Genomic DNA, 25,984 nt, shown 5'->3' with positions numbered 1-25,984 from the left:
TCGGGTTTTAAAAATATCGACCAACTATGTATGAGAAACTATATTGCTTATGTTTCTATTGTTTAATTTCTAAGAGATTAGCAGGAAGTGGTGCCATGGAAGCACAGACGCTAAAATGGATCAAGCCTCTGCTCACAATAGTATAGTCATGTTTACATTTTCATAAGATTGAATCAGGGACACATTATACATTATGTTGTCATATCACCAGTCAGGGGTTGCGGTAAGAAAGCTACTAAAGCTAAATTTCTTCATTGTTTATATGTGCCAGTTTAATTCGTCTGTTTTTGGTTAGTTTTTTTTTTTTATTTGGCCGGACCTCTTTCTCCGAACGCTCATGCTCGTGCTTGAACTCTATTTCTCCGAATGGTCGGCTAGCCTCCAGTAGTTGATGGGTTACGGACGCAATGTCGATGCAAAAGTAAATTTTATGCTCAAGCAGAGTGGACAAGGAATTCTCACGAATAATCAAGCTAGCGGTATTTTAGGCACATTGTTGACAAAGACAGATTTTATCAAAAAGTTGTGCTAGACTATTGCGAATATTCCATGGCGCATTCACTTTTGCACTTCGCGCTGCAATATCAAAAAGAGAACAGATGTGAACCTAAATAACAAAGCCAAAGTCTCAAGACGGGAACAGAGGTTGAAAGACAGGATAGCACAAACTTAGGATAGAAGTCTAAACAGAACTTTGGGAATAAAAGACAGAGCGCCCAAGCACTGGCAAGAGAAAACCTTAAAAAAAAGATGCATACATATTCATTAATAACTCACACAGTCACTCTCACTAAAAAAAAATCTTAAAAAATCTTGAGAACTGAAACCGTTAGGATAAATGGAGATCAAGTTTATTTTTCCGAGCATTCTGAGAAATAGTCACTTTGTTTTCTTTTTTATTCTCTTTTTTTTTTTGGGGGGGGGGGCTTAGGTATATTATTATAGCTCTATTAATATTAGAAATTATAATAGTTAAACATTAGATAGTCCAGATATGATATAGATAGTTTAACAACAACAACAACGACACTGACAACAATAACAAAACAGTAACAACAACAACGAATAAGATAAAACAATTACACTTGCACTTGCAGCGAAGTCTAGACACATATATATTTGTAGGTCTGATAGGATAACCGGGCGTAGTTATGGGTTTGTTTCAACATCGTTGTAAAGGTGAATGTTTAATGTTCCATTGTTAAGAGCATTTGCCATCACAATCACAACAAAGAACCAATACAGTTCACTCTACTTAATCGCACATCGGTTAATCGAACACTCCTCTTACACGCTACACATTCCTGAAAAACAGATTTTTTTCTATATAATCGCTCTGCTTAATCACACATCATCTCTGCTTACTCGCTACATCGTAATTCCATCTTGATTGGAGTGACAACAAACAGCCATATGAAATCAACGATGCTGTCCCGGTTCCCCACAACTTTTCAGCTGAAGCATTCGATAGATTCGTTACACTGGACAACAATATACCCACCAGCAGTGAACTGACATCTCAGGAGCTACTGGACTCCATTCAGCCACACAAAAGACAATGAAGATGAAGATGAGTCATCGGAATGTGACACACGATCCTTGACAATCACTGAAAACTTGACGTGATGGACAAACTATGCCTATGCTTCATCCAAGAAGAACGCTTGACAGATGATCTACCAACATTGGAGAGATTGGATACAAAGGGTTTATAAACAGCTTGCATAGAACAGAAAGCAATCAACAGTTCACGATTACTATTCTTACAAACAATAATGTCACATTTGGTTGTCGATGAGAAAATCATAAAAAAACAAACAACCACATGTGAACAAAACCCCCAAAAAAACACACCAAAAAGACCTTCTAATGAGGTCAGGTCTTGACAATGATGGACCCAAGCCCGTAGAAAACTCAGAAGGGAAGGCCTACATGAATGGCACATGAAAGCTCATGCTTCAATGCTATTATTAATCTGGTTAATCACACACTCTGCTAAATTGACACATTAATCTGAACTCCTGAGGGTGTGCGATTAAGCAGAGTTGACTGTACCTTAAAATTTTAATGATCAGAGCTGCAAATAAGTGCACATCGATTTGCAACCAATATCTTCTGGAAAAAATAGGCTAGTAAAAAATTTTAAAAGAAATTGTTGAAACTATTCAAAAATTTAAATTTTGTTTCTAGCTCAGTTAGAAACGCACTTTAATGATGACAATTTGAATCTTGAACTTGACACTGCAAACGTTTCTGTACATATGCATACATTCATATACATATTTTTAGATCATACAGTGAATGAAATCATGTTATTTTTCTTGTCTAGCTACAGTATTATATTAACCCGATATTTGGAAAAGGAGAAGGAAAAGATTAAGGAGTTGTTGAATACAATCTAGGCAGAGGAGAAGGAGGAGGACAGGAAGAAGAGAACAAAATGGACAAATTTTGATTGTTATATTTTATTTTTTTCGTTTTGTTTTTTTACAAACAATATTTTAAAATGTGTTGTTTTATTTCAAGAAACCCATGGAATGCACGTGTGCCCCATGTAAGTCATTTTGGAGAAGTGCTTTTTTATTGGGTGCTGACAGTATAAAAAATCAACCATGGGAGCGTGCAGAGAACACTGCAATCCTAGGCAAGCAATCAGATCTTGTAAAAAAGGGCGACAGGGTCATTGTTGATGGGAAACAAAAGGGTGAGTAATAGAAATATTTTCTTAAGCACTTTCTCTTCATTAATTCAATTTTTTAAAAAGAGTTTATACTTGTTCTTCTGACGTGATAATTTTGCCAATACAATTAATAAAGGGGGCCAGACAGATGCCATTCTACAGGATTTCAGCAAAGCATTTCATAAAGTACTCCACCAAAGCCTCTTGAACAAGCTTGATCATTATGGGATCTCAAAAACCACCAACTTATGGATTAAATCGTTTCTTTTCAGTAGGATTCCAAAGAGTCATGGCTGAGAACAAAATGTCATCATCACTTTCAGTCCTGTCAGATGTACCTCAAGGAACAGTTTTAGGCCCACTTAAAAAAACTAAATTACGTCAATGATATGCCAAGTATAGTAACAAAAGGATGCAAATTTTGATTTTTTGTGGACGATAGCTCTCTTCACTTATCTACTTCCCTGTACTTGAACCGTTTGATTCCTAAGATACATTTTTCATAATGTCCTTTCATACATTCTGCGTGGAATGCCTTTTCAGAAGACACCAGATACTGTAATTCCCTGTCCTCCTTTAAAGCCTCTTTGAAGACAGAGTATTTCCTTTCAGTTTTCTGTGAGTGATTTTATTGAATGATATATATGATCGTGTGTGCATATATATATATATATATATATATATATATATATATATATATATATATATATATATATATATATATATATATAATATCTGTCTTTGTATAAGTGCTTCCGAGCACTTTTGGTGAAAAGGGGTGCTATAGAAATTACGCATTATTATTATTATTATTATTATTATTATTATTATTATTATTATTATTATTATTATTATTATTATTATTATTATTATTATTATTATATTATTTATTATTATTATTATTTAAAGGAAAATTCAAACATCAAAAAATTGCAATATACTTCAAGAAAATCTGGACAGGCTACAATGATGGGAGAAAGAATGGAAAATGGAATTCCACCCAAACAAATGCCAGCTAATTCATATCACGAACAAAAAGAAAATAATAAGTTCAGATTATTATATACATGAAGAAAAATTGGAGACAACGCAATAAACAGAATATCTTGAATTAATTCTTGACAACAAAATGTCTTGGCAGCACCAAATCGATAAAGTTTATAAAAAGGGCAATACAAAACTTATATTCCTAGGAAGAAATGTGCAAAGTTGTCCAAGGAATATCAGAGACTGACTTACTTGACTGACTTAGATGCCTTTCGCGTCTCGACCGAAAGATCGGGTCGCCTTGGCTGTTTCCAGTATTTCCTGTGTGAGGTGTCTCCAATATTGCCGGTCCTCTGCTAGGGTTCTCAGATTTTCAAGGTCCCCTGCCGTTATGAGACTAATGCTTTGTCCAAGTGTTGTGAGGTTTTTGTTTAGGATCACGGGGAGTGTTGTGATCGGTCTTCCTCTGAAAAGGTTCCCGTGTTTTTGGAAGTATCCCGACATGGCTTGGTTTGCTGGTATGTTTTTGTCCCTGCGTAGTATGTGACCGAAAAGTTGCCATCGTTGTTGTAAAATGTCAAGGGAGATTGGTCTTTCTTTTGTGATCTTATAGAGTGATTCATTTGAGATCTTTTTGGGGTATTTGATGTCCAGTACCCTTCTTAGCTGTGTGCGATGGAAGGCATCCAGATGTTCTTCTTCGGATTTTGTCAACGCCCAAGTGCCGCAGTTATACAGAAGTACCGGTTTTACAAGAGCATGGTACAGTTTCAGTTTGGTTTTTCTCTTTATTTTGTCACCTCTAATCCATACATTGGTGAGTTTACTGAGTGCGGCGTTTGATAGCTGTTTTCTTCTTTGTACATCCTCGGTGTCTCCAATTAGTGAGCCGACTTTCTTTGTTCTTTTCCATTCCTCTTTGTTCCTCGATATTGTTGTAAATTCGGTTTTATTGGCATTGACTTGGAGGTTATATTTCATGAGGGTATTTTGTATGATGTCTATATTTGCTGGTGTTGATCCAATAAAATCAACATCATCTGCATAGGCGATTTCTCTAGGGATTGCATTCTCAATATGAGTCGTTGGTTTTGGAATGACTTTTCGAAATTCTTTCAGAGCGTGTTCTAAGTATATTGTGAACAGAATCGGGCTCAGACTATCTATTGGGGGGTCCCGATGTTACTTTCGAACTGCGTCTGTTTTGTGGCCCCGTATATCCTTGGTTGTATCTTTGTGTTGCTGAGGAGAAATCGGATTATTCGGAGCTCGTCTTCGTCTACTATTTCTGTTAATATCTCCAAAAGTTTTCCTCTGTCGATCGTATCAAAGGCTGCGGACATATCGATTCCGGATATTGTTATGGATATGTTTTCTTTGAGTGCCTTTGCTGCCAACCATTTATGTGTCCATACAACGTCCGATGTGCTTCGGTCTTGGCGAAACCCGCTTTGGCTATGTGATAGATAATTTTCTATTTTCGGTCTAATTCTGTTGAGGACAATAGTTGACAGTGTTTTTCTTATGGTATTCAGTAATGTTATTGGGCGCAGGTTGTTTACGGGTCCTTTCGTTTTTCCTGGTTTTTGTATTGTAATTAGGACACCGCTGTTTATGTCCCAGTCTTTGTGTGTTGAGAATGTTTTGTTCATTATGTTTGCAATGCTCAGATCCAGGGAGAGGTACCGCATTTCAGCAATTCAGCGGGAATTTCATCTTCGCCTGGGGATCTGTTATTGTTTAGGCACTTTATGCTATTTCTAACTTCAGTTGTTGTGATGCGGTTGTTTAGGTCTCTAGGGTTTCCTGAGAAGGGCGATATTTGTGAGACTTGTTTGTGAAATTTCTGCTGGAAGTGGTCAGTTACAATGTCAAGGATATCGTTGGGATTTGTTGTCTGTTTGCCAAATTTATCCTGTAGTTTTGGGTTCTCGAATGGTTTTCGGTTCAGAGATTTCGTCGCTTTGAACATAGACGATGCGTTATTTTTGGACTTTTCTATGTCTTCCACTTTTTTGTCTAATTCCTCGTTTCTGTGTTTTATTGTAAGTGATCGAATTGAATGCAGTATTTTGTTTCGTTCCGTTTTCAGGTTTATTATTTCTTCCGAGTCTTTCGTGTTTTGTATCCTGATCCTAAGTTCTTTTTGTTGCCGCGATAGAAAGGTTTTGACGGCCAATTTTAGATTATAGTGCATGTGGACCGCAAGAGTAAAATGCAGATGGAACAGCGCGAGAAAACTAAAATCAGAACATGTAGGTTTGTTTGTAACAACTACAGGAGGACTGAAAGCATCAGTGAGATGCGCAAGATCCTAAACTGATCACCATTACATGAAAGGCACACTATACAAAAAGCCAAAGTCCGTTAAATTTAAGGGCCGTCATGGACTGACAAATAATCCCAATTGATCACCTTATTCCAAACAAAAGAAAACAGCACTCATACCAGGTCTTGCAGTCACGAGTTAATGCTCGTTTCAACTTGTTTTTTCCAAGCACCATCCGAATATGGAATTCTCTACCCGAAAATATTTTAAGAATTAATGGCCAAATTGAATTTGACAGAGAAATTCAAATTAAAAAATTAAAATCAAATTAAAAGCCTAGACGTACGTCCGTTTTTTTCTCATCACACGCACAGTTCTTATCTTTGATGCACAGAGTTGCAACTTAATGACAAGACAAAAAGAAATCAGAGACGCACCCTTCCTATTTTTTGAGGTTGAAGAAAAGTAACAACTTACATAATGTCATAATAATTATTAACAATTGTATCACTTTAACCTTACCTAACCATATTTCTTGGTTATGAACTAGATATCTTTATCAGTCTTTGAAAAATTGAGATCTTATAATTTATAATATTTCACATGTATATCTCTGTAGGTGTTGTGCAATATGTTGGTCTTGCTGACGATCACTTGATTGCTCCTGAAATGCACGTTGGGGTGTCCCTATATGACAATGGTATGTTGAATTAAAATAAGAGGTACTTTTTTAAGGGGAAGAAACAACCCCCATCCCCCCCCCCAAAAAAAAAAACAAAAAAAACACAACCCCCCCCCCCCCCAAAAAAAAAACAAACAAAAAAAAAACAAACAAAAAAAAAAAAAAACAATAACCCAGTTAATGTTGTGAGGCATAGGTGTTATCAGTTCGTTTTCACAACAACGCGAGTTTATATGAGAATGGTATTATTTATAGAGTTTATATTAATTTCACAATACTTAAAAATGGAGGGGGAAAAAAGGAAATAACATGGAAACTTTAAAAGATGGATGTTAGATAAATTATGTGTAGAATTACCTCTGTAATTGTTTTGTATTTTTGCAGTCATAAGGCTGATGGAACCAGAGTTTATCTTAGTTTCTTTAGTGTTAAACGAACAGTAATAACTGCCTACTCCTCTTTGAATAGAATGCAAGTCTATTGCAAATTACTTTCAGCCAAATCTAAATGTCTTGCTACCCAAGGACTTCATACAGGGATACAATTGTATAGAAAAATTATGTTTCGAATGCAAAGCTTCTATATATAGCCGGATCAAACCTCTAAATAAAGGCTGCCCATTGTATCTCCCCGACACAATCATTATCTGGTTGAAGTTGCATGGAGTTTATTAATCTCTTATCAAATTTCAAGAAATCTTTATGTGTATATATTTTACGCCAATTCTATCCACAAAAATAAAATTTTAAATTGTAGCGATTTTTCAAGAAAGAAAAATCATGACTTAGAACATGTATTATTGTGGCAGATTCCATCTGAAAATTTTTCAGGATATCCTGACTAACTTAGGCTTGTTTGACAAGGCTGTTAAAAGAGCAAATTTAGGAGTAGGCCAAAAGAATAGAATCAGTTTATTGCTGACAAAACATTGCCCAGGTTCGACATAGAGCCTTACAAAAGTATTTAAAACAATACAAATAACACAAGCTTTTACATAGTGCAATAAATGTGTTCAATGCACTTTACAACGTCTCCCAAGTCAACAGCAGTACTTAACATATAGGATGAAACATGACGCCTGTGGGGTGCTACACCTAAATGTGGAATGAAAAATGCGAGGAAAGAGCCTTTTCCAAGGACTTGACTTTGCACTGCAGGCAGTGGGTAGCAAATCTGAGACCTACTGAACCACAAAGCTGCACAAACACATGTAAGGCTAGACTGTCTACTGTCTGAAACTGTGGACACCAAAAATATTAAATAATGATGAATGACAACTTCAAAAAAGAACAAACTATCGAATACGTTGGGATTTTTTACTTTTTCGGTTCTGTTTTATACATATATATCTTTTTAATAAAGTGATTATTATAGCTGCTTTAATAAATATTTAGTGAAATAAAAGCTATTTTATTGATTATTATTCAAACTTTTATGGTTCCCATCCAAGACAATCTATTCGACCCTTCTGAACATTTTCACAGTTCCTCAAATATATTAGGCTAGGGCAATTGGTCAGTACTGACCAACAAACACTCTCACATGTTGGTCAGTACTGACCATTGGGTGCTGGAGTCTATTGGTCAGTACTGACGAACATAGGGCCTGTTCGTCAGTGCTGACAAAGACCTCTTTGTACCTCTTATTCGTCACCACCTAAATTGTTCCATTAAAAAGAATAAACAAATAAATAAAAATCATAGGCCAACTTATCCCATGACACTTAGTAACACCCCTGAGAAAGATCATCAGGTTGCCGTCGTACAGGAGCTTGTGCACTGCCATGACCCTGAGGGTGATACCAGCCTAGATCCAATCCTGCTGGAACAGCTGAAGATGAGTAGCCAGACGAAGAATGATCCAAACCGGCGTCCAGACAAGGTTCTTCCTTCTCCTGGACCCACACTTCCAACTCGATGAAAATGAAAAATAAGAGAAGATACCATGCTGGCTCGGTCGTCGCCCAGTACAAAAAGGACCGCGTGTCAAACGTAGGAAGTCTGATTGACATGACAAGTGAGCTAGACTCCAACGTTGAAAACAGTCTCACTATAGGCACAAGCATTAAAATACTTTCCCTGAATATAGAAGGAATATCAATGGCTAAGTGTGAATACCTATCACATGTACCTCAAAATATGATGTCGACATTGTCCTCGTCCAGGAAACTCATCTCGATGACACCCTCAAGATACAACATTCAGGGATATCACGTAATAAACAAACAGCACCACAGGCAATACAGCATCATCACATCAGCAGCCCAAGTCACTGACCTGGGAGGCAGCACAGAAATCAACGGCACACAAAGAATCACTATTAAATTTGGTGACACTGAAATTACTAATGTATACAAACCACCAAATCTTAACAGGGGATCTTACCCTAAAGACAAAGTAAATCACCCATCCATAATCATGGGAGACTTCAACAGCCACCATTCAGAATGGGGTTACAACAAAAATGACACTCCAGGGAATGAGATCTCACAATGGGCAAGCCTTAATGACCTAACACACATTTACAACCCCAAAGACAAAGGAACTCTAAGATCGGCCCGTCGGTGCAAAGACTATACTCCAGACCTCGTGTTTGTAACAAAAGACCCAAATGGAAATTCGCTTAAGTCAACTAGAGAAATTCTGGGAGATTTTCCTCACAGTCAACATCGTCCAGTCCTTGTTAGAACTGGAATCCAAAGCCCAATCATGAACACCCTGCCTAATCCAAGGTGGAATTTCCAAAAAGCAAACTGGAAAGCTTTGGCTGATGAAATTGACAAAACCTGCAAAAGGATCTTCCCAAAAACTGAGAATATAGGGAGTTTTAACAAACTTGTCCTAACCTCCGCAAAGAAGAACATACCCAGGGGTTTTAGACAACAATACATCCCACGCTGGAATGAACGAAGCAAAGAATTGCTGAAAAAATATGAGGAGACACACAATGAACAGGTTGGAGAACTACTAAACACACTACTTGAAAGCCGAAAAGAGAGATGGGTAGAAACTGTTGAAAACTTTGACCTCAGTCATTCCAGCCGCCATGCATGGCAAACCCTCAAAAAGCTAAACCGTGAAGCTCGTCAAACAAAATCAGCCCCCCAGATTGCAGCTCACGAAATTGCCAAAGAAATTAGACAACGAGGGCAACACATCCCAAACCATCAATTTGAAAAAGAAATAAGAAAAGAATATCAAAAGACCCTGAAAACTCTCCCTGACCATAGCATGTATGTTTTTAAGTGTACCAATAACGATTGATGAAATGAAAGGAGCTATAAAGAAAATAAAAAATGGCAAAGCTGCTGGTTTTGATGGAATATACCCCGACATGATTACTAACTTTGGACCAGAAACAATAGATTGGCTGGCAAATACTATGACAGACATCATGGAAAAGGGCACATACCCACAAATTTGGAAACATGCCAAAGTAATGGTCATATTAAAACCAGGCAAACCAATGACTGAACCATCCAGCTAAAGACCAATATCTCTACTATGCTGCTTATACAGACTCCTGGAAAGAATCGTACTAGAGCGAATCACCCCATATATAAATCCCAGCATACCACCAGAACAAGCGGGCTTTAGACCACAAAGAAGCACAAGTAAACAGGTCCTTGCACTTACCTCATATATTGAAGCAGGCGTTGAGAACAAAAAGAAGAATGGTGCAGTCCTAATAGATTTGTCTGCAGCTTACGACACTGTTTGGACAGGCGGACTGATGTTAAAACTTTCCAAAATGATTTCTTGTAGAAAGACGCTCAAACTGCTGTCTACCATGACTGGCACAAGACAATTTCATATCATACTGGGAGAACACAAAAGCAAAACACGCAAAATAAAAAATGAGGTACCACAAGGTTCAGTTTTGGCACCAACTTTCTTCAATGTTTATATCTCCGACATGCCAAACTGCGAAGCACTCAAACTTGGATACGCTGATGACTGGACATTAGCCTATCAATCGAAAAACTGGAAAGAGATTGAAGAAGTTCTAAGTAAAGACACCACTCGCCCGAAACAATATTTTGATAGGTGGTACCTAAAAATCAATACCACCAAATCAGTATCCACAAACTTCCACTTGAATAATCGAGAGGCAACAAAAGAACTGAAGATCATAGCCGGTAACTCAATACTACCCCCAAACCCCAACCCTAAATACCTCGGCATTATATTGGACAGACAACTAAATTATCGCAAACACATTGAGGGAACTGCAAATAGAATCGCAAAAAGAAACAGCCTGGTGAGAAAACTCGCAAGTACAACCTGGGGAGCCTCACCACAGGTACTGAGAACGTCTGCTTTGGCACTGTGCTATAGTGTTGGAGAATACTGTGCCCCTGTTTGGATGAGAAGCCCACATGTAAACCACATTGACATCCGACAAAGAGAATCAATGAGAATTATAACAGGATATCTCAAGTCAACTCCAACTCGGTGGCTCTCAACACTGAGCTGCATTGCACCACCAAGTCTTAGACGACAAGAAGCTAACCAAAGGATGCATGCAAGGATTGACGAAGCCACAGACAACATTCCCATAAAATCAATAATAAAGCAGGCACCCTCAAGAACAAGACTCAAATCGAGAAGACCTTTCCACCTAACAAAAATGGCAGACTTCTGTGTGGAGGAAAAGTGGAGAGAAATGTGGAACAGGGAAATACCAAGAGGAGGAAACATCATTAAAGATCCAACCAAAAGAGTGCCTGCATTCAATAGCGCCAGGAAATACTGGACTTCCTCAAATCGCCTCTTAACTCGACAGAACTGCATCAAATATGTGCAGATGGAAACTTCGAAACAGTGATACCTGCCAGAAATGTCAGGCAGTCCCAGAGGCCAGCGATCACATCGTCCTCCAATGCCCAGTCACTAGGTGGATACGGAACCGTCCTTAGGGCGGAGGAAGACTTTAGAAGCTGAGTTGACGAAATAATTTTGGAGGTGTAGCCATACGCTACTACTACTACTTAGTAACACTTTGATAAGTTTGATTTAGATTTAAGTCTAACGCCTTAGATGCCATTGGGGCAACCGAATGACTCTCGTTGTTTCAAGCCACTATAAGATTCTTTTTATTTTATTTTGTCCATTCTATTTCTTACCACGTCTTCATTTATTTCATCTCTGTCATTTTATCATTCATCACCATTAAACGTAATCGCAGACAATATTGATGCTGTGCATTAAGGTAAAGTGCTCACAACATCCACCAGCAGGATATAGCATACCAACACACAAAACTATGTGTGACCTTAAACTTTATAGTCTGATTGGTAGAATTTAGTGAGTAGTAATCATAAAAATGGCTGGCTAAAAACAATAACAATGAGCTGAGTGACTTCAATTTTATTCCATCAATAAGTTAACAAAGGCTACGTGTTGATGGACTCAAAATATAAATAAATCACAATTCTTGGCGACGGTCACCATTGAGGATTTAAAAAAAGAAAAGAAAACAAAACAAAAACAAAAAAGACTTGGGTGCGAAATCTTATTGATAAAGACGAGTCCAGTTAGGATCAATAATAACAGACTTAACATCATGGCTTGACTAAAACACTGTTATTTTGGCCACGAAATATTATTACAAGTTCCATGGCACTAATGTAATTATTATTCAAGGCCATTTCAACATACTAAAAAATAATCATTTACTGCATTTGGTACTTGAAAGAACTTTTCATAATGAAAAATTGAGAAAAGATAGAAAAGGACATTCAAAATGAAAACAGAGATTTTCGGCAGATTTTTGCCAACTTGAATAAAAAGACAAAAAAAAAAAAAAATAATTTAAAAATCGAAACTTTTACATAACAAGAACTTCAGTACTTGAGCGATAGATTTAAGAAATTTCACAGCATTCTAAATCATATCCAAAGACTAAATACGTCTTTAGATCACATTTATTATAATCATAGTAGTAGTAGTAGTAGTAGTAGTAGTAGTAGTAGTAGTAGTAGTAGTAGTAGTAGTAGTAGTAGTAGTAGTAGTAGTAGTAGTAGTAGTAGTGCCTCTATTGTTAACTAGATCTAGTTGGTCGTCATCTTGTTTTTGTTAAAGGCTCCATACACGCACGGTTTTGATAGGCGTCCGAACCACGATCAGGCAAACCGGGGTGAAAACGCAATGTGTGTGGCCAAATACCTGGCCGATAAACCTAGGTACGGTCCATCGCTCGCAAAGCCCGCTTTGCTTAGTATTTTTCGAGGCGATGGGCGATCGGGGGCGTGGCAGTATAAAAAATTGGACAATTTTTTTCGGATTTTCGTTGTTTTGACGTCAGATTCGTGATCAGCGTCGAATTTACAATAGGTTTGATACCAAGAACTATGTTTTTACTCCAAAAATTGATGAAATTAGAAATAAAATTTAATTAATATTGAGGTTATGTGGCCGACAGAACAGTGCTCCTCCCTGTTTTGTGGTATGACTCTCGCTTCCAGATCGGAAGGTTCAGGTTTCGAGACCCGCTCTGCGTTGCGCAGAGTTGAGTCCTTGGAAAATGCTCTTTACTCACATTTTCTCACCGTACTCAGGTGTAAAATGAGTACATGGCCGTTCGTTGAATTTGTAGGAAAAAATGTCACATCGCCTGACAGGCGTCATGTCTCGTCTTTCAAGTTTAATATTGCTGTTGCCTTGGGACCCCTTGTAAGGCGCTTTGAGCACGTGGATATTGCGCCAAATAAATGCTGTGTTATTATTTTTTTTAAATAATATTTTTATAAATGTTGCGCCAAGAAGAGGTAGATGGCAAAAGTTTCGTTCTTGATCATCGTAAAATTTATAAAGGATTTCATACAAAATAAAAAATAGTTTTCATAATTTTCAATGTAATGATATAATAATATGCCAGTTCTTTTTTTTTTTTTTTCTTCCTCACCCGTTGACGCGACATGACGGTCGACCTTGACACAGACATTTGGGATTGGCAGATGCCAAAAAGCCTTGACTACGTGATGACAGGGGTGGGCATTGTAACCCTGAATTATACTCTACAAACAACGCCCCCTCCCCCCCCCCCCCCCAAAAAAAAAAAAAAAGAGCTGTGTGCGTGTGTGTGGTGGCGGTGGTGGTTGGGGGGGGGGGGGTGCGAATGCGAGTAGTCCCGAGGAGTACCCGTTTCACCTGCCACGGGAACACTGTCGATTTGTTTTTATAAATAATAATAATATAAATAATAAATAAAATAATATAATAAATAATAATAATAATAATAATAATAATAATTAATAATAATAAATAATAATAACTAATATATAATAATAAATAATAATAATAATAATAATAATAATAATAATAATAATAATAATTTAGACGATAAATAACAAATCTTTATTGTCCACAAAATTGAAAAATTTCCGTGGTCTACGTTGCTTTTAAACTTAAATCGGATTGCAAATGTATGGATGTTATGCGTATTGGAAAAATACTCACGACATCTTATTAACATATTAACATATTAACACACAAAACTGCAAACGCGAACGTTCATTGTCTGATTGATATAACTTAGTGATAAGTTAATTATAAAATGCTGTCTAAAAGCAATAACAACGGGTTGACTAACGTCCAATTCATTCCTTCTATTGATGCTCTGTGTTAAATTAAAATACTCACAAAGTCCGCCAGCCAGAAATATCACTCCAGCCCAAAGATCTACATGGAATCTTGAACGTTATAGTCTGATATATTTTAATGAGAACTAATCATAAAAATGGGTGTCTAAAAACAATAACAATGAGATGAGTGACGTCAATTTGGTTCCTTCTATAAATATCCAAGAACTTTACTCACTCCATCCGCTCTCTCCTCCTTCAATACATATGAATCTATTCTCTCATCACTTTTTTGTGCGGCTATGCATGTGATCTTGTGAAATGACACTCGCCTTTGGATCGGACGGTACTAGATTCGAGTCCCGCTCTGAGTGGCGCATAATTGAGTCCTTGGAAAAGGCTCTTTACTCGCATTCTCTCACCTTGTTCACTGTCTCTGTCGGGAAACAATTGCAATATCGCTTAACAGTCATGTCTCGTCTAACATGTTTTTATGTTGGCCAAAGACCCTTATAAAGTGATTTGAGCACCTTTATTGAATATAGCGGTATATATAGCGCAAGTAAATTTTTCTCTCTTTCTCTTTCTCTCCCTCTCTCTCTCTCTCTCTCTCTCTCTCTCTCTCTCTCTCTCTCTCTCTCTCTCTTATAGCTATTGCTACATATGATGGGAATATCTTGGACGGTTATTGATGCTATGAGTTTAGGTAAAATGCTCACAACATCCACCAGTCGGAAATAACGTACCGTCACACAAAACTGCAAGTAACCTTGAACGTTAAAAGTCTGATTGATATAATTTAGTGAGAACTAATTACCAAAATGACTGCCTTAATACAATAACAAAGAGTGGAATGATGTCAATTTCGTTCCTTCAACAGTCTAATTGATATAATTTAGTGAGAAGTAATCACTATTGTGCGCAAGACGAAAGATAGAATAACAGACAGTAACTGGGATCGTAGCCTCACTATTAATTAAAATTTATTTCTAATTTCACCAATTTTTTGAGTAAACACACAGTTCTTAGTATCAAACCTATTGTAAATTTGACGCTGATCACGAATCCGACGTGAAAACAGCGAAAATCCGAAAAAAATTGTCCACTTTTTTATACTGCCACGCCCCCGATCGCCTCAAAAAAATATCTCCCCGTATGTGGGCAAAAATCATCTGCGATAAACGCAGGGATCGGGTCACAGCGATAGGTCATCCGTCCCGCTATCAGCGGATGTCGGCGTCTATGGGGGGCTTTAGGATTAGGAATAAAGTTCTTGAGCAATATTTCGTACATTGCATTTCAACCCCATTCTATTTAATAAGTCATTAAGAGTAATTTTAGTTGCAACGGACAATATTCCTTGGCATATCAGTTCAACACAACTGTTTGCGATCACTGACTGTCTGATCGTGAGTCAGCCAGCAAACTGTGGATGGCGTGGGCAGTGGGCAGGCTTTGTGTTTTTGAAAATCTAATGGCGTAGTGATATTAATTAACTGTCAAAATATTTTTAATGAATAGAAAAATGGAAATGCTTTCAAGCCATTTTCATATTTTCTCGAATTCTGTCAAGTAATATTGACTTTTTAAAAATTCTTTAGCTTAAAATTTTACAACTTTAAAAAAGTCCTATCAAACAATAATATTATGGACTATATTCATGTCAGATTCAGTGATGTTTACATGATGTTGGCCTAATTATTCTCATTCACCGTTAATTCTATCATCTAGATAATCCAAAACAAAGGAACGAGCGATCAGTACTGACCATTTAGCCACTCTGCAACAGCGGGACCATTGGTCAGTACTGTCCAACAGGCGCTAGTGCCTGGGGGCCAGTACTGGCCAATAGTCACTTCGAATATATTATAACATTCATAATTAAGAAAGAAAACATATTTTATTGAATTTGTGTCCAAACAACTAACAGATTTTCAAATTATATTTCTCTTAGTTTACTCCACCCACAATGGTTTGTACAGAGGCAAAAGATTCTTTCACTGTCAACGGGGCCATGGCACAATGGTCAAATATTCTCAGATCACCCCAATTGATCCCATTCAAAGACGCCCAGAGGTGGCAGGCAATTCCATGTTTCCAAGCTTTGAGGCTGTCAAAAAGAGGCGGAAGGAGCGGGAAAAAAAGTAATGTTTCTTTTTCACCATAACATGTTCTGAAAAGAAACATTTATATCAAACTGTATGGCTTGAATTAGATGGCAGTGGTTTCTATTTCTTATTAATTTATTTTTAAAAAATCATATTCTAATATTTTACATTATATTTAACATGATTTTAAAAAAGGAATTTTTGAGTTCATTAAAACATATTTTTAATTACATTCAACTCAATGCAAGACATTTTCCCTTATCATTGTGATTAAAAATCCTCTTGTAATTTTCAACAATTATGCAGCACAAGAAATCAGGCATTATCACTCTATGTTGGAGGGAATTATTTGGATGAAAAGTTCTGTCAAACCACAGAGCTCATTTTACAGGATTTTAAAACAAAACTGAGCTCATAGATTGAAAACAAAAACTTTGCAGAGTGGAAATATCGACTATGGTCATATCGACATCACGCTTATATTGATATGACATCAAAGTCCTGTTTTTTTTTATCACTACAAAATATTAGTAAATAAAGATCGCCTTTATCAACATAAATTTTACCACAAGATGGTTAAATCAATATTGTGAACCTGTTATAATTTGCCTTTAAAAAATTAAAAAAAAACCAATACAATATAATATAGTCATGATAACATGCAGTGAAGCAAACCACAAGTCAATGAAAATGCAGAAATATCCTGCTTTGATGTAAAATAGTTGCAAGCTGCCTGGTCAGTCCCGGTCTGGAACCAAGACTGAGTGAGAGTGTCTGTAAAAATGAGACAAACCCTTCTCTCTCTCTCTCTCTCCCCCCCCCCCCTTCCTCCTTCAACAATAGTTAAATTTTAGAAGACGCCAATATTTCTGATCTGGAATCCAATGAAGATAGTGCACCACCAGTTACGAGCCATGCAACTCTAGAAGATAGCAAGACCCGTTTTGCACAGCAACTTCATGAGGGCAATTCCTTATTTGACATCCTTGTCAGTGCAGAGGAAAGGGTCCATAAAATTATTGTTGGCCTTCAGAGACCGACAACAATAACAGACTTTTTAAAGTCAAATAATGTGAATCGTCATAAATTTCAATATCCGTTCTTTGAAAGGCCACCAAATCATCAAGATTGACTTCCCTTGTTATTATCTCGCATTTTCTCATTCGTTTCCCTTTCATTTTTTGAAATGACTGATATATCGACATCACGCTTATATCGACATTTTACCACGATCCCGACGATGTCAAAATATCCGTCTTTGACTGTGGTTACATAAATTGCACACACTTTCACTATTTTATCGTGTTCAATGTACTTCACAGCGTTTTAATTATTGCAATGCTTTGGCCATATTATTGGCCAGTTTTTGATAAGCTACTTTTAATAACAGCAGATGACCAAACTCTGGTAAATTTTAGAGACAAAGAGCGGTTTCAGCCCAAGGTTTTCTTGAGTATATATGGTTTGGCATAAAATTAGGCTTGAAGTCATAAAAACATTTTTTCTCCTACAATTTCAATTTTACAGTTCTATTTGGTAGACAATAAACAGTCAAACAAATCTGTCAGAAATATTCACAAATTTAAGAAGAAACTGGGACAAAACTTTCACAAAACATTTTCGTTCATACATTGCAAGTTGATGGCATGCGGTATTATCATATTAACATTCTTAAAATTAAGTAATGACAAATTGATTTAAAATTTTGCATAATTTTGTTTTTTTAAATCCATAAAGAGATGGCTGAAGTACGTATTATAGGCAAAAATGCTGCCCTAAAGTTAGAGTCATAGGGTGCAGAAAGCTGTTATCTCCATTTTTTATGTTTGTGAAATAAAGTTCTTATTACCAATTTGAAAACATCTAAGGGATGTTTAAAATTGAATTTATTGTATTGAATAATTTAATATTTTCTTGAATGTTTTCTTCTTTTGGCACTGCTTCAACACGTCATCTCATATTTTTATCTTGTTTTTAGTTGTAGCAATTTAACTGATAAAATTTTTCATTCATAGGATCAAAGAAGCTGAGGATCAGTTAAAGAGGGAACACATGTTGAAGAGACGAGCCCAGATGGAGAGACTGTCCAAATCAGCACCTCCTCCCCCCATCTTATCTCCTCGTCCTACCAGGGCAAGCAGGTTGAGAACAGAACCTTGCCAGGACAAGCCAAGTCTACCTTTACAAGACGAACACGATATGGCATATCAGGTGAGGGAATGCTGATTATAATACAATTTTATACAGCAAAACTATAAATGTGTGACCCTCAGAATCAATCTGGTATTAAGTTGGAATAAACTAGATGAATAAACTTGCTTCTATAGTCCAATTTATTATAAATAGCAATTCAATTTTTTTAAAAAGTTTAAGACTCAAACGGGGTCCTGATGGCTCAGTTGGTAGAGCTCTTATTTCACACGCAAAGTGACCAAGATCAATCCTGGGTGCTGTTGAGATTTTTTTTTCTGATTTCCCCCTGTCTACCAGCGGTGAATGGGTAGCTGGTCTGTTAGATATGACAGAAAGTATTATCCAAGGAGTGGCAAGCAATGCTCATTTCAGTTTCACGCTATAGTAACCGGGATAAACTCCAGCTCCATGGGCTGAAGGACCACATAGTTGGATAACATAGTCCCTTGAATTTTGGTTTAACAAGTCTTCACTGTTTAGGCTTATATCAAACAAAGAAAAATATTCATAAATCATTCTTAAATAAACTTTAACGAACAAATAATTTGTTTATCAAAGCCAATGTTGATGATTTTAAAACATAAAATCACGATTGAATAAAACTATTGCTCTCAATGACCTTTCAATAGCTATAATCCCTGTAAATGCTATGATGATTTTTGGCACAATAAATTATTTTGAATAAGGAAGGATCCACTACTAACATAGTTATAGTGCAACATTTGCCCTAGGTGGGGCAGAAGGGGTAGGGAAGTAATTTCAAACCCCAGAAACTGGAATAAGCCACTGCAAACTATTTTATATTGGTAACAACAAGATATGAAGTGAGTAGACAAGTGCCAGAAGACAATAGAGAATAAATTTTTTTTTTTTTTTTTTTTTTTTCGCGGCGGTGGTGGGGTTTGAACCTGCGACCTTATTGGTACGACAACTCCGCCTGGCAGGTGAGAGCGTGGCTCTACCGTGTGAGCTATCCACGAACACAAAAATATTCGTTTCAGACTCAAAGTCATTTCTAGATCCCTCTCTCACCCACTTCTTGAGACCGCCGATTCGCTCACCACCATCGCGAAGTAATGTTGACCAGCAGTTAAGCTTAATAGCCAATATTCTCATCACAAACATATAACATAGAAACGATTGAGACATTGAGTATGCTCCGGTGTATGGGTGAATTTTTAATTCAGAAAAGTGAGTGGAGCAGGCACTTATGTTGGTAACAACAAGATATGAAGTGAGTAGAAAAGTGCCAGAAGACAATAGAGAATAAAATTTTTTTTTTTTATTATTTTTTTTTATTTTTTTATTCTCTATTGTCTTCTGGCACTTTTCTACTCACTTCATATCTTGTTGTTACCAACATAAGTGCCTGCTCCACTCACTTTTCTGAATTAAAAATTCACCCCATACACCGGAGCATACTCAATGTCTCAATCGTTTCTATGTTATATGTTTGTGATGAGAATATTGGCTATTAAGCTTAACTGCTGGTCAACATTACTTCGCGATGGTGGTGAACGAATCGGCGGTCTCAAGAAGTGGGTGAGAGAGGGATCTAGAAATGACTTTGAGTTTGAAACGAATATTTTTGTGTTCGTGGATAGCTCACACGGTAGAGCCACGCTCTCACCTGCCAGGCGGAGTTGTCGTACCAATAAGGTCGCAGGTTCAAACCCCACCACCGCCGCGAAAAAAAAAAAAAAAAAAAAAAAAAAAAAAAAAAAAAAACATTTTTATTCTCTATTGTCTTCTGGCACTTTTCTACTCACTTCATATCTTGTTGTTACAAACTATTTTATAGCACTTTTCAAAGAGAATTCAATGAATTAGCCAATGTATATATTATCATCCTTTTTTTTTTCTCTCTTCACAGGATTATCTTGAAAGAGAACGGCAACGAGAATTAAGCAAACCAGTAGATCCTAAAGTGAGAGAAGAGATGCATTTTAAAAAGATGAAAGCGGTCTTTGGGGGCGATGAGAAAGCAGAGAGAATGGCAGAAACGTTACGTAAACTCCACCATGGTTATGAGGAAGGAAGAGTTATTGTTATGGCTGAAAGGGAATGAATGTCAGAATTAAATTACAAACTTTTTTATTTCTATTATACTAGTTTCCATCCGATTATCACATTTAATTTAATGACAATACAAAATTATGTAGTCTTCTGTTTACTTCTCAGATTCATTTTAGTGATGAAAAACTCTGCTGTGCGATGACAAAAACTTTTAGAACAATTGCTAGATACAGCAATATATAAAAGATCATTTTTGTTTTTAATATAATAGGGTAAAACCTGGTTTTGCATGAACGCCAGAGACTATTGATTATCAATGTGTAAAAGAGACACATGGATATTTTCACATTTCTCAAATATTAGGAATTGACTTTTAAAGCATCTTGCAAGTGATGTCTGATGACAAGGTTATAAACATTTAAATGTGGGTCAATTTGGATTAAACAACGTTTTAACATTGTATGACAAAACTGATGCCTGAAACTTATAACACAAATTAATAATGACCTTCAAATAACTAACTACATGTGTGTCTGTGTGCTTGTGTGTGTGCATGCATATATGTGTGTGTGTGTGTGTGTGCGCGTGTGTATATAAGATCTGCGAGAGAGAGAGAGAGTATGCTGGCCTTGCGAAGTGTGAATGTGACTCAACTGAAAAAAGGATGTTTTATCTATCGCGGGTTTTTCTTGCTTTATGTAGTATATCTGTTATTATTTTTTGACTTATTTATTATTTGATTATTTGTATTTCATGGACAATCACTGTTCTTTATTTTTTGCCTATAGTTTTAAAACTGTATGTAAGATTGTTTACTTTTAAGCGCTTTAGCCCAATTAGAATTCTTCTTTAATGAACATGTTGAATACACCCTTGCTTCTGGACAGCACTATTCATTTTTATTGTGTGTAATATTGTTCACTAATTTGGAAAGAAAAATAAACAAAAAAGATTTTGCTTCTTCTCTTCCAAAAGTTTATACTTTTTTTTTTTGGTTTGTTTTTGTTTTTACAATAACAGAGAGCTTTAGTTGACCTTTTTTCAGTTGAGTCACATTCACACTTCGCAAGGCAAGCATACTCTCTATCTCGCAGATATTATATACACAAGCACACACACACACACACACACACACATATGCATACACACACAAGCACTCACACACATGTAGTTTTTTATTTGTTGTGCATTTGGCATATGACTTTCTCCATTTTTAAGGATGGCCAAAGTTTAAATTGCTATTTATATAAAATATAAATATCTTTTGATGATGTCCTACAATCCACTGACGAACAAACATATTTCCATTTTGTAGGGCCTGTGTGAAATCACAATAATGTATAAAATTTATATAATTATTTTTGCATAATATACCTTGTAACATATGAATAAATTGTAAAGAAAAGTATTCATATCCTGGATTTTTTTCTTTTCTCACTAAAAAATAAGCGAGAACCAAATAGTTACCGGTGCAGACAGAAAAAGTCAACTGTTTGTTGTCAGTGGCTCAGGAAGGGTGGCTTGTCTTGAAAAACAAGGCAAGCAATGGTAAGCATGGTCAGTGACAGAGTGGGTGTTTATGATTACATTAAAATAAAAAATTAAAAAAAAACCCACACAGACTCTAGCTTTGGTGTTTTGTTCATTGGTGAGGCACTTTACAAAATTTACCCCAATAAACTCAGGTGTGAATGAGTACCAAACTTTAAGCACTGACAGATACTGCAAGAGTGCTAGTGCAAAAAAGTCGAATTACATATATGGTACCAAAGAGGTAGCCCCCACCAACCACTCATGGACCAGGTACCTCCAGGTTACATGGCAAAAACGATAAATTCATATGTTACTGTTGGTATGTGAATCGTAAATCATGCGTCTGACATTAAAAAAAAAAATAAAACAAACAAAAAATCCAGAAATTCTTTAAGCTTTTATATGGCGCAATAAAAATACAATATGCTCAAGTAATTTACAAGGAGCATCAAGCCAACAGAAACACTTAAAATGTGGGACAAGACATGATGTTTGTAAGATACCACTACTATTCAATTTTTGACAAAGACAATACTGTAACAAGGGGGTCAGTTGGTAGAACACTTGCTGCACATGATCCCAATGAAAGAAATACACTTACATTTTACAGATCGTTTGTTTGTTTTGTTGTTATTAAGGGTTTTACGGCGCTTGCAACACATTTAGGTTATATCAGCGCCAGTAAAAAGGAAGAAAATGGGATAGTAAAAAGTTCTAGAATTACAATTAAAGCACCCAAGAGAAAATAAGACAAAGGGGAACTGGGAACAAATAGGGATCAGATGTAGATTCCAAGAGCATACCACCAATGTACTTAGTTTGAGATCATCTATAAGTCTCATCAGGACACAAGCACAAAATCCAACAAAGAGGAATACACTCAGATGCTCACATTATACATTAAAAATAAATATAATAATACATAACAGAGAGATGATTTACAAGGAAAAAAATATCATCTCTTAAAACAATAACTATGCATTTGACTGTTTCCCTCCCAGCCAGGACTCCTGCCAGGGCCAGGACAAAACCAAGTAATCTCATTCCAAGACAAAGACAGAAAGCATGTCGGAAAACAGACATAAGGGGATAGAAGACATAGTATGGACCCCCCTGTCCGCTATGGGAGGTCAGGATCCCCACCCAGTTTTACAGATCATTATATATTAACAATGTCAAAATCTATAACAGTACATAACAGAGGGATTATTTACAAGGAAAACAATATCATCTCCCAAAACTATAACTATATATTTGACTGTTTCCCTCCCAGCCAAGGACTCTAGCCAGGGCCAAAACAAAATCAAGACAAAGACAGAAAGCAAATTGGAAAACAGACATAATGAAATGAGATAGAAGACACAGCAAGTGACCTCCCTTCACACTACGGGAGGTCAAAGACCACCCAGCAGAATGCATTGATTTGCATGAAAATTTCTAATTTCATAGGAGGGGAATCTCCAGTGGCTCTTCTTTAGGAGCTATTTCATTCTTTTCTGTTAAAACTATTATTTTCCATTGTGCTTATCTAGGGTATATAACAAAGGTCTAAGAACTTCAATAGCCATATTTGACAAAACTTCAAGTCATAATTATTATTTCCAGAAAACTTTTGTAAAACTATCATTGTAATTTTTTAACAAAATGGACTTAAGATTACTCTGACCATCCCAAACGACCTCAATCGTGTGTCCCATGATACACCAAACAGGAGATGGATACTGTCAGATTGTATCTTATTTCATATCAACAAAAAGAAAAAAAATATAAATCCTTCCAACTGTTTGTGTATCAACAAAAGAGTCCGATAGGCCTTGATGAAACTTATCTCAGTACAAGTTGTTTTGTTTGTTTTTAAAAGTTTTGCAGCGCTTCGACACTTTTAGGTCATTTCAACGCAAATAAAAAGGAAGAAAACGGGGTAGTAAAAATTGTAGATTTACAATTAAAAGCACACGAGAAAAAGTAAAACCAAGTGGATTAGTTCAAATAGGGAACAGAGGTAGATTCAAAGAGCAAACTATAAGTGTTCTTAGTTTGAGATCACCTAAAAGTCTCATCTAGACACAATTACAGGATCCTACTAAAAGGATCACACTGAAATGTTTAAAATCATAATATTTTTAAAACAACAAGTATAACAGTACATAACAGAGAGACCATTTACGATAAAAAAAATATAATCTCCCAAAAACAACACCAGACATTTGAATATTTTTCCTCTCTGGCAAGGATTCGGGCAAGGGCCAGGACGGACAAAACCAAGTAATCCCATTCCAAGACAAAGACAGAGCAACTCAGAAAACACAGATATAGGTGGAAAGAAGACACAGCAAGTGACCTCCACCCACCATGGGAGGTTACACGACCCCGCCCGTCCCAGAACAAGGACACACAGCAAAGCCACATGGAAATGGTAAATGGTATAAAGGGATAGAAGAGATGGAAAGGTTGTGGACCCAGGAAAAATCCATGGAGTGGCTGACATAAGTCCTCCCATCTTACAATAAAGAGTTTAGTGAGTACCCAAGAAAAAGTAAGATAATGGAAACAAGTTCAAAGAGAGAAATAGGTCCAAGATCAATCTGTATTTGTATACCAATTCTGAGACCACACTAAACAGATCCCTGCCAAGATGTATACACTCCAATTAATATCATAATTAAATAACAATAGTCAAATTGAATGGAAGCTTCAATTTATGCTGTTTGTTTTTGTTTTTAAGGGTTTTACGGCGCTTGCAACACATTAAGGTCATATCAGCGCCAGTAAAAAGGAAGAAAATGGGATAGTAAAAAGTTTTAGAATTATAATTAAAGCATCCAAGAATAAGGCAGACAAAGGAGAATTCAAATAGACAACAGTTGTAGATTCCAAGAGCACACTATCAGTGTACTTAGTTTGAGATCACCACAAGCACAGATCCCCACTAAGAGGAATACACTCAAATGTTTACAAATCATATAATACATAACAAAACATAATACAGTGCATATCAGAGAAATGATTTTCAAGGAAAAAATATCATCTCCCAAAACTAACTATACATTTGACTGTTTCCCTCCCAGCCAGGGTATCCGGCCAGGGCCAGGACAAAACCACATGCGGTAGTTTTTCTTGAATTTGTCTGTAGTGGCGTTGATGTAGAAACCAGCACCGGTGCCAAAGTCATAGCAAGTAATCTCATTCCAAGACAAAGACAGAAAGCATGTTGGAAAACAGACATAGGAGGATAGAAGACACAAGATGTACCTCCCTGCCCACTATGGGAGGCCAGGAACCCCACCCAGAAGCTTCAATTTAATTAACGAAGACAGATGATGTGATTAAATTGAATTAACGAAGACAGATGATATGATTAAATTTAATTAATGAAGATGTATGATATGATTAAATTTAATTAATGAAGATGGATGATATGATTAAATTTAATTAAATTGAAGCTTCCATTCAATTTGACTCTTGTTATTTATTTCTTTGAGCTTCAAGCAGCAACATATGCATTATGAAAAATAAACGACAAAGTATGCCAATGAAATGATTTACAGGAATAAAAATATATCCTTTATCCCTCTCCCAATCATACATTCAAGGTTTCCATCTACCCAAAGGATGTCACTGTGAGAGTCACTATGACTTTTACTATGATTGAAGCCACATCACTCAAATACTTATCTTTTCGAATATCGCTAATATTTATTCAAAATGTTTAAAATGAAAACAGGCAATAAATCTAACATTGCATACGTTTATAAATATTTATCAACAACATTATTATATCACATACACATAATACAAAACAGCATATGTTTATTTCAAAACAAGAATTACCCAATAAAATGAAACTTCATATCACAATCAGAAGCAACCAAGAATTCGACTTAAGGAATTTACTATGCTTGTGTCATTTTAATTTTTAATCCTAAGAGCTAAA

The 25,984-nt window shown here is 36.3% G+C and overlaps 1 protein-coding gene across 1 annotated transcript; it reads left to right on the top strand.

The window, feature by feature from the left end:
• The first annotated feature begins 66 nt into the window (after positions 1-66).
• On the top strand, positions 67-21,474 carry LOC144977086 (uncharacterized). The gene is made up of 6 exons (XM_078921849.1): positions 67-223; positions 2,527-2,704; positions 6,556-6,636; positions 16,155-16,344; positions 18,324-18,519; positions 20,375-21,474. Exons 1-6 carry the CDS (start codon positions 194-196, stop codon positions 20,567-20,569), a joined length of 870 nt encoding a protein of 289 aa, XP_078777975.1. The 5' UTR covers positions 67-193; the 3' UTR covers positions 20,570-21,474.
• Positions 21,475-25,984: the final 4,510 nt, after the last annotated feature.

The sequence above is a fragment of the Berghia stephanieae genome, chromosome 7 (assembly GCF_034508935.2).
Source record: "Berghia stephanieae isolate SIO BIC M18660-M18661 chromosome 7, UCSD_Bste_1.3, whole genome shotgun sequence".
Lineage (NCBI taxonomy): Eukaryota > Metazoa > Mollusca > Gastropoda > Nudibranchia > Aeolidiidae > Berghia > Berghia stephanieae.
This window is presented reverse-complemented; position numbering and strand designations above follow the sequence as displayed.

Bases quoted from the DNA above. Each gene is read 5' to 3' on its own strand.
- LOC144977086 (XM_078921849.1), top strand. From the start codon at position 194: ATGTTGTCATATCACCAGTCAGGGGTTGCG. The intron at 6,637-16,154 runs GTATGTTGAATT...TATTTCTCTTAG, and splicing joins GGTGTCCCTATATGACAATG to TTTACTCCACCCACAATGGT. The intron at 18,520-20,374 runs GTGAGGGAATGC...CTCTCTTCACAG, and splicing joins AACACGATATGGCATATCAG to GATTATCTTGAAAGAGAACG.